Genomic DNA, 9,298 nt, shown 5'->3' with positions numbered 1-9,298 from the left:
ACATGAGTTTTTTTAAGTGGTTTCTCTCTATGATTTCTCCCATCTCGGGCCGCGTCATGGGTCATTCCATATATCAAAATATGCGCATCAACAAGACGAAGGTCATCGTGAAATTTGAGCTTGATTTTCCTTAAGATGAAGAAGTTATGATCCTTCAAAGGTGATCCCTAAATCACATTTCACTGGTTCACTAAGGGTGCACCAGAATAGTGTATAACCCACCATTTTGGGTAAGTTAGCCACAAAATAGTCCAAAAGCGTCAAAATGAGCCGAAATTTGACATCTGGGGGTTTTTGGACCTTCTGAATCTAATGAAAGTTGTCTAGTGCTTGTCTAAAACTCCGATAATGGGGCTATAGTTATAAGGTGCATTTTTAGCATATTTGAGGCAGAATTTAAAAATCGATTTTGACTTTGATCCACCTTATCGTCGCCATATTGCGACGAAACTTGACGGGTGTTCTTAAGGAGTCGTGGGCTACCTCTATATGCTTTTTGGGGCCAATCTATTGTCTTTTGATCATGTGCTCTAGATCAGGATTTATTTCAATAGTGCTTCCACGATCCACGGGCATTTTGGAACCTGTGGGCCTAGGTCTTGATAGGCTCTCTTCTTATTCACCTCGGGGATACAAGTATTGAAAAATACCTTAAACAAAGAAAAAGCAGGGCAAAGTGAAAACCCAAAAGGGCACCGTGAGTAAAAATGGAAAGAAAGGCTGACGTGACCATGAAGTCACGGGTAAAAAAGCCCAAATAAAAGACGGAAGTCGGTGAAAACCGTTCTACGGCACTGCTTCCCCCTCTTTTCAGGTGAAAATCTGAAAGAGCATTTGAACCAATAAGCAGGTTGGTACAACGCTCACCTTTACAGGCGGCTCCAGCCAGTAATCCAGACAAGAAAGCCTGGTAGTTTGGGAATCAGTACCCCTCAAAGGGTACCCCACTACTGGAACCACAAAGAGCTTAAGGAAAATCCCAACAACTTGGGACAATCCATGAGAAGAACCCAAAAGTTAGAAAAAAATCAACAAAATGGCAAGCCGGAACTCCATGCTAAAAGAATTCATTCCCCAGAGGCCACCAAAAACAAGAAAGTCTTGCCGACAAGTCGATGATGCTTCCAAAAGGTAATTGACTGTCAAGCCAGACCAATACCTCCACCAATATTCAAGGTAGCAGCCTCTTTAAGGTTCTCAGTTGTTGATGATCTAGATTTTCGGGATGGCCAACAAAACCCCCTGACTAGATATGGTAAGACTGGGGTTTCAAGCCCCAAAGAGACTGCCTCACCTAAGCCCCCCTATTGATGGTCCAAACTTTTCAGGATGGCCAACAAAAACGCCCTGACTGAATCTAGTAGGCTCGGGCCCAAAGAGGCACCCCACCTGTGTAACAACTTCCAAACCCTGGCGTAGCAGCTCATACGCCCCAAAGGGCCCTCGACTGTTTATCCAAAGGACCCATCTTCTGAAGTGGGAAGAAAGCCCTTAAGTAAGGCTCCTAGCAAAAGATCAAGAAGAAACCATCTCCTGAAGTGGGAAGAAAGACCTTAATCAAGGCCCCCACCAGAAGAATTGAAAAGAAACCATCTCTTGAAGTGGGAAGAAAGCCCTTAAGCAATGCCCCCACCAAAAGACTAAAAGCTTGACGATTGGCAAGGAAACCATTAAGCAAGGCCCCCGACTGCCATACAAATCTCAAATTTGACTAATTGGATCTACAAGCCCTTAAGCAAGAATCAAAAGAAAAAGACCCCTAAAGTGGGAAGAAAGTCCTTACGCAAGGCCCCCACCAGTAGTTCACATTTCTTCTCCCCCAAAGTCCAGATGCCAATGGGTTTGCCGGTCATGCTAAATCTGGTGGCCGAGAAGAAAAATGAAAGCTGAAGGACCAATTTTGATTCCGAATGTTGCCCTTCTCTCTTCTCTCGAAGCACAACGTTCGGTGGGGCATGCTCTTACCCATGATTTCATGACCATGCCCGTCTGCCATTTTTACTCACGATGTCCTTTCAGGTTTTCACCATGCCCATTTTTTTTCTTTTGAGCACTTTTACCCATGGTTTCATGACTATGTCCGCTCATTTTTATTTTTTATTATATATATAAATGGCAGTGAATTGGTGGTGTTTAGATGATAATGGAAGTTAACGGTGGTTTTTTAGATGAAGATGAAAAATTGGGGTGGTTTGACCCACCGGTAAAGCAGAGTGGTAGACGATGTGACCCACTGGGGAATGGCGCAAGTTTTTATGAGGGATGAGAGGGTGATTGCGGAATGTGCGACTCACTGGGGTAATGATTGGGACTTTTGAGGAGGATGAATGAAGTTGCAATAGAGGGTGCTGCTTGCTTGCCCGAGGTTTGAACAAGCTTTTGGATGATTAGGGTAATTCATTGGGGGATAGCGAATTTTCAGGCATGATGAGGGGGATGATGAGGTGACAGTGGTTTGAAGGTGGTGTGTCTCACTGGGGAATGGAATGGGTCTACATGCATGATGGAGAGTTGATGGAGAATGGCACGACTCAATGGGGGGGAATGGAGTGAGTTATTGTGAAATGAATGGAGTGAGCACGTAATGGTTTGACTCGCTCGCAGCGGAGGGCATGAGTGACGCGACTCACTGGGGATGGTGAATGCTGAGGTGGACCCATCGAGGATGGTGAGTGGAGAGCGATGGGGGAATGGAATGGGCCTTTATGAAGGATGAATGGGATGGTGATGATGGCAGTGGTGGACATACATGCCACAAAAAGGGAAAGTTGTGCGTGCGAAATAGGAGAATCGCATGCCTAAACCAGAGCAGGAATGCCGGTGCGAGTGCGCGAAGAGGCGAGAGGAACAGGAATTAGGAGAGAAGGGAGAGGTTTCGATATGCGTGAACGGTGATGCATGCGTAAACTTGCTTGTGAGAGGGTGAGAGCACGCGTGTGGGAAAGAGAGAGGGATTAAACCACGTGTAAGAGAATAGTGCGCACATGATCGCGCGTGAAAAGGGGTGTGAGCAAGCGTGCGAAAGTGGGCCGCACGCATGTCTGCGAGAAGGTGAGAAAAGCACATGCACGTGAGTGGAGCGCGCTAGTGAGAGGGGTGCGCGAGTGAAAGGGGCCCGCGTGAGGGGCGCGTGCGGTTGACGCACATGAGAGTGCGGCTGCGGAGGGGTGGCGGCTGTGAAGGACCTCGGGCTCGGGTGGCGCCTGTGAAGAACCTCGGGCTCACGCTCTCGGCCCAGCTGCGTGACAAAGGGCATGGGCCGCTGCTGCGGAGGGCATCAGGATCGGGCTTGGGCTCACGGCCCAGCCTGGCCTAGTTGTGTGACAAAGAGCAAGCGTGGTGGCTGCGGGGGCCTCAGGCTCCGGCTCGAGCACGGACTCACGGCCCAGTTCGGCTCAACTGCATGACGATGGGCGTGGGCGGCGGCTGCAGAGGTCCTCTGGCTCGGGCTACGTCCCAACCCGGCCCTGTTGCATGCACAAGAACGGAGGAGAGAGAAAATGGGTCAGTTGGGCCCTACATACATACAAAGGCCCGACCCAGAGACCCGCTTCGGTCGGCAGATGCAGCCCTTCCTGTCCGGCAAATTTTTCTGCACGCCCTACGGCTGGTTTCGCACGATTCTGGCGGTATTTGACCTCTTATTGACCGTTTTACCCCTGATTTTTTTTTAAAGAAGGATTCAAGGGCATTTAAGTCTTTTCCCTTATTGCTTCCCTATAATATCCCTTCACGTTTTTGTAAATGACCCAAAAACCATCATGGACGTGGGTGAAATAAGGGTTTGTGAGGGGTGGTTATCGGAAGGCGTTTTTGGAGGGAGTATATAAGGGTGTAAGGGGCCCTCATTTGAGTCACTTTTAGTGATTTCAAAGTATTGCAGAGGGAAAATAGTGAGAGCAGGAGGGGCGTGGAGCGCAGGTGTTCAAGGAGGGGCGTGGAGTGCAGGTGGTCATGGGACTTCACAGCACGCATTTTTTTCAAGCCGATGGCTGGGATGTCTGGCACCCTAGAGTTTGGTGAGCTTTCTTCCCTTCTTCATGCTTTCTTTCAATGGTTTCCATGCTTTTTTTGGTGCTTATCTTAGCATAATTAAATGCCATTTTCCTAGCACTTAAAAGATTCTTTTTGTGCATTCTAGCACTTGATTAGCACTTGTGCCTTTTAAGCATTTTTAGCGCTTCTTGCACATTTAAAAGGCTTTTTGAGTTTTTACAATGCCTTTTTGGGATTTTGGCACTTTTTTTTTCTTTTTTGCACTTTCTAAGCATTTCAAGCTTTTTAAGCACTTTTTAAGCATTTTCAATGCCTTTTAAGTATCTTAGATTTTAGGCATTTTGCATGGATTTCACCTGATTATAAGGGGGCTCTGCCGAGGTTCGTCTGGATCGGATGCGTCGCACAGTTCAGTTCCCTGGGCATCTTCCGGGGCACCTTGACTCTTTTGGGCGCCTTTTTCGTCAAAAGTCTAGTTTATAAGGGATATGCTGCCGAATTTTCCCCAGGCCTTGTATCTTCTTTTCTTTGGACTCTTCTTTGAATTTTTGTGCACCCTTGACTTTATTCTCCTGGTTTATTTCAGATGATGTGCCTCACCGAATGTCCACCTGTCGAGCGGCCAGGACCCTTGGAGTCCAAAAATGAAGAGCCCAGCGGGAAATAATACCGTAGAGGATGCAATTGTCATTGAAGTTGACGAGTCCCCTGTGGCAATGATTGAAGATGCACTGCTGACATGACTGCAATCAATCCGGATGAGCCATCGTCTTCATCTCAACCACCTCAGTTGAAGGGCGAAGTTAGTCCGCTCCCCCATTCCGGTTGGGTGCTTTTTACCCTTGCTTGGTTTGCTCCTGGGGTATTGTTCCGGAGCAGTTAAGGATCCCTTTTTCCTTGCAGATAGAGGGCTGGACTACCTGAGTGCCAAGATCGGCTTCATGGAGTATGGGAAGGAGCTCTGGAGGGCTGTTCATCGTCTCATAGGCAGGTCTTCCCTTGAGGAGTTGATACAACTTCCTGGGCTCTTGGAGAGGACTGCGGCGAATTAGATGGCTTCGGCGAATTAGATGGCTTCAAGGTACCCGAGGCTTACAAACGCAAGGGAATTATGGAGGAACTGTCTCAAATAGCGTGGGAGATCCTGAAGCTGGAAGGGCTAATTTCGCCAGTACTTTATCCATCCATCGGTCCCTTACTTGACTTTTACTCAGATCAACCCTCGATCTTTGGTTATGCCGAAGGTCTTTTGGAGAAGTTGAAGAGTGATCCAGCATATCGGGAAGGCTTTCATCTGACTCTCGAGGGCCATTCATTGAAGGAAGGAGAGTACGCTGCTCTTGCGGGGATTTCACTACGAGACAACGAGGCTGGTATGCTCGTTCTCCGACGTCTTATTACCCAGACAGAGGCTTTATTGTCCCAGGTCCGTGAGGAAATGGGTGACTCCCCACTGACTAAGTTGGAGTCTGGCGCCTTCCCTTTGTTAGCAAGGCAAGCAGTCTTTCTCAAGGCAGCCGAACTGCAGGATAGGCTGGCAATTAGGCAACCCGTATCCGTCGGGATCGGTGCCCACAAGGAGTGATTGGCGGATCATCCTTGCCTACTTTTGCCCTCGCCGCCAGTGCTGATCAAGACTCTAGCCTTTGTTTAGTTTTGTTTGGTTCCTTTCTTATTGTGCATGTTTGTTCCTTAGAAATGGGCTTTGAGATTGTGAGCCTTCAGCTTGTAACCGCTACTTTGCGATGGAATGAAAGCCTTTTTCTTCTTGTTTCAAGTCTCCCCCTTTTTTTCTTTTTCTTTTTTCCGTGACGTGCACGTTCTTACTTCTGGTTGCGATCCCTTTGAGAATGATGAGCTATTTGAGAGTCTCTTTTGTGGACATGTCCACCTTCCATAGGCATTTGACTTAAACGCCCTTTCAGGTTTTCGTTTAGGCCTTTAGGGTATGCACCATTTCTGATTTTTGCAAAACCTCGTGAGAGATTTTTTTGTGGCACTTTGCCCATGGTTTTTACACAATGTCTACCATTTTTTCATTTTTTGCTCATGATGCCTTTTCGGGTTTTCATCATGCCCGATTTTTTAATTTTTATTTTCTTTTTAACGTATTTTACTCACGATAGCTAATAGTGCTATTGTGTCCCATCATATTTTTTTTTTCTTTCTACTTTCTTACCTATGACACCCTTTCGGGTTTTCATCATGTCCGTCTTTTGAGGAGGCAATTTTAAGGTCACACCGCCGGGACCGTAATAGTAGTGTGTTTTAAGGTCGTACATTAAGACCTGAGGGCATGTTTTAAGGTCTCACATCCAAGACCATATGTTAGGGATAGTACTTATTCAGATAGTGACCGTTGATAGGAGGCATGGCTTCCTTTCCATCAAATTGAGCCAATACATACGCTCCATTAGGGAAAGCCTTCTTAATCACAAATGGCCCTGTCCATTTTGGTTCGAACTTCCGTTTAGGCTGCCCATGCATGGTGATGGGTCTCCGCACTGCCAAGACCAATTCGCCACAGGTGAACGATTGTATCTTCACTGTTTTGTCAAATGCTCATCGCATTATGCCCCGATAGATCTCTAGGTTTTGTTGAGCTTCGAACCTCTTCTCGTCAAGCGCATCCAGCTCTTGATAATGAAGCTTGACTTGCTCATCTTTGGTTATGCCATGATATATGATAATGCGAAGTGAAGGGAGTTGGACTTCAAGAGGTAAAACATCGTCGCTTCCATATACCATAAAAGCAAAGATTTTGCACATGCAATAGTTATCGTGATTAACTATTGCATTGGTGCTTGGCCCAAATTGATCCCTCTCGTACCCATGAAAATGTTGTTGGGTAATGCAATTACATATGCTTGATCTTTATGGCATATTGCGAAGATTATATGCTGCTTCCGTTTCCTCCATTGTTTCGTAACCCTTGAACTCCAAGTTTCTGAAATATTTAACGCTCTCACTCGGCCCAAGAGTCATATACCCCTGGCTGATTGCCCTTAAAGATGACGTAGTAATTTTGCGGCCCATTTTCCAGATAGATGAAAGACAATAATGGCAAACCAAATATGAAATTGCATAGACTTGAATTGCATGATATTGCTATTGATATTAAAACATTAAAGCATTTGAAAGAAGCATAAACCCATTAAAAAACCACGTATACTTAGTGGCAACATGCACATAACTTGAATAAAGATGGTTGGAAGTGGAAAAGCTGCCACAACATACAGTTCATATAAAAAAAGAACATACATGGTCAAATAACTGAATTCTAAGACTATAGAACATACATGGTCAAGTAACTGCATTTCGGCGAACTTAGCAATTCACATATGCTATAGAAACAAAGAAACTTAGCGATTGGCATATGCTTGCCACAGTTGAGATGCAATTGTATCTTGAAGTCCAACGCTGTCATCATGAACGTTTTGTCTTTGAGTTGCTTGTGTTCCTCGTGGTGGTGTGGTAAGCCCATAAGACCTCAGGAAGTTTCTCATGCTAGTTATTCTTTGTTTTTGAGACCGACTTCCCTAAGACATCGCAAAGGGTCTTATTGAAGGCTTCGGTCAAGCCATTAGCTCAAAGGTTGTTCGATTCAAAGCCAAAATGGTTGACCAAGCGGTCGATGTATTGGCTCTAAAACTAAGGACCATTGTCTGATGTAATCCGATCAGGGACGCCAAACCAATAAATGATGTGGTGTCGAACAAAATTAGCTATCGCCATTCCGGGGACTTGCCTGAGAGGAATTGTTTTAGCCCACTTAGAGAAGAGGTCTGTAGCAGCTGGAATAAAGATGTGCCTCGAAGCTGAAGGCGGGTCAATAGGTCCTACAATGTCCATGCCCCAATGTGAGAAGGGCCACGACGCCATTGTGGGGTGGAGAGGTTCTGGATCTTGATGGATGAAGTTGGCGCGCATTTGGCATACTTGGCATCTTTTGGCATAAGCCAAAGAATCTGTGACCATGGATGACCAATAATATCCCAACCTTCGGGTCTTCTCATAGAGCTTGTGGCCAGATTGATGGAGCCCACAAATCCACGCATGCACAAGCTCAAGCACTTGCTCTGATTCTCTCATATCGATGCACCTAAGGAGGATGCCATCGAAAGAGCGCCAGAAGAGAACATCTAATTCGAGTAGAGTCTACCTTGTGGATATCCTTCATATGTTATTGCTCGCAATACGGTCATATGGAAGTCGACCATGCTTGACAAAATTGATTATGGGCTCCCTTCAATCTTTAGCTTGTTAAATTTATGTGTATATTGGGTCAAAGAATTCCACTTTTTGTTCCTCAAGCTGAGGGACTGGGACTTGTTCGATGCTTTTCTCAACTTTGATGGCTTCTTTAGCGACGAAAAGTGCCCCGAATGGATAAGGTGGGCATTCTGGAAAAAGGATCCTTTCATCATCTGCATCAACTTCCTCCATCAGCTCAATATGTCTCCATTCCGCTGCCCATATAGGCGTAGTTTCACCTGAAGAGATTTGTATGGTCGTATCGAGTTTGGCAAGGGCATTAGCTTATGAGTTCAATCTTCGAGGCACATGTCCTAGAGAAAAGTCATCAAGTCGTGTCATCAAGGTCTTGGCAGGTTTATGATATGGTTTAAGGCTGTCTTTTCTCACATCATATATTCCCTTAAGCTGCCGTATCACCAACTCCGAATTGCCGAAGATAGTTAATCGCTCCAAGTTCAAGTTAGCAGTGATCTCGAGGCGTATTATGAGTGTCTGGTATTCTGCCTCATTATGCGAGCTAACCTTTGTAAGAGAGAAGAACAAGGGGATGATGCCTTCTTGAGGGGTAAACAGCACCACACCAGCGCCACCTAGTTCCGATTGGAAAGCTCCATTAAAATACATCTTCCAATTATATGGTTCATCTACATAGAATACCTCTTCATCAAGGAGGTCATTAGACATGGGGGATTCCGACAGCAGAGGGTGCATAGCTAAAAAGTTGGCGAGAGCTTGGCCTTTAAGTGATGTCAAATTCCATCAATAGCAGTGACCATTTTTCCAAATGGCCTGACAAGTAGGGGCGCACCATGAGGAACTTAATCGGGTCAGCTCGTGAAATGCTGGATTTTGTGGGCAAGCAAACAATGATGGAGCTTTTGAATTGCAAAAATTAGGGCCAAGCACATCTTCTCGATCTGGGGATAATTCTTCTCACCTCGTTGCATCCTACGACTGAGGTAGTATAAAGAAGTTTCCTTCCTTTCTTCATTATGATGTGTTAAGAGTGCACCAAGTGACTCATCGAGTGCGGTCACGTATAAGA

General features: G+C 45.8%; 1 protein-coding gene and 1 long non-coding RNA gene across 2 annotated transcripts; one reads left to right on the top strand and one right to left on the bottom strand.

Annotated features, from left to right (window-relative positions):
* The first annotated feature begins 3,864 nt into the window (after positions 1 to 3,864).
* LOC18444938 (uncharacterized) lies at positions 3,865 to 5,773 on the top strand. Its single transcript, XR_016047390.1, has 3 exons — positions 3,865 to 4,019; positions 4,583 to 4,820; positions 4,900 to 5,773. It is a non-coding gene; the product is annotated as an uncharacterized LOC18444938 (long non-coding RNA).
* Positions 5,774 to 8,535: 2,762 nt separating this feature from the next.
* On the bottom strand, positions 8,536 to 8,964 carry LOC148779152 (uncharacterized). Its single transcript, XM_088856603.1, has one exon. It carries the CDS (start codon positions 8,962 to 8,964, stop codon positions 8,536 to 8,538), a length of 429 nt encoding a protein of 142 aa, XP_088712729.1.
* Between the last annotated feature and the right edge of the window lie 334 nt (positions 8,965 to 9,298).

Source organism: Amborella trichopoda, chromosome 13 (assembly GCF_054954075.1).
Source record: "Amborella trichopoda isolate Santa Cruz 75 chromosome 13, AtrichopodaSantaCruz75HAP2 v2.0, whole genome shotgun sequence".
Taxonomy (NCBI): domain Eukaryota; kingdom Viridiplantae; phylum Streptophyta; class Magnoliopsida; order Amborellales; family Amborellaceae; genus Amborella; species Amborella trichopoda.
Note: the sequence above shows the minus strand (reverse complement) of the source record. Positions and strands in the feature narration are given on the sequence as shown.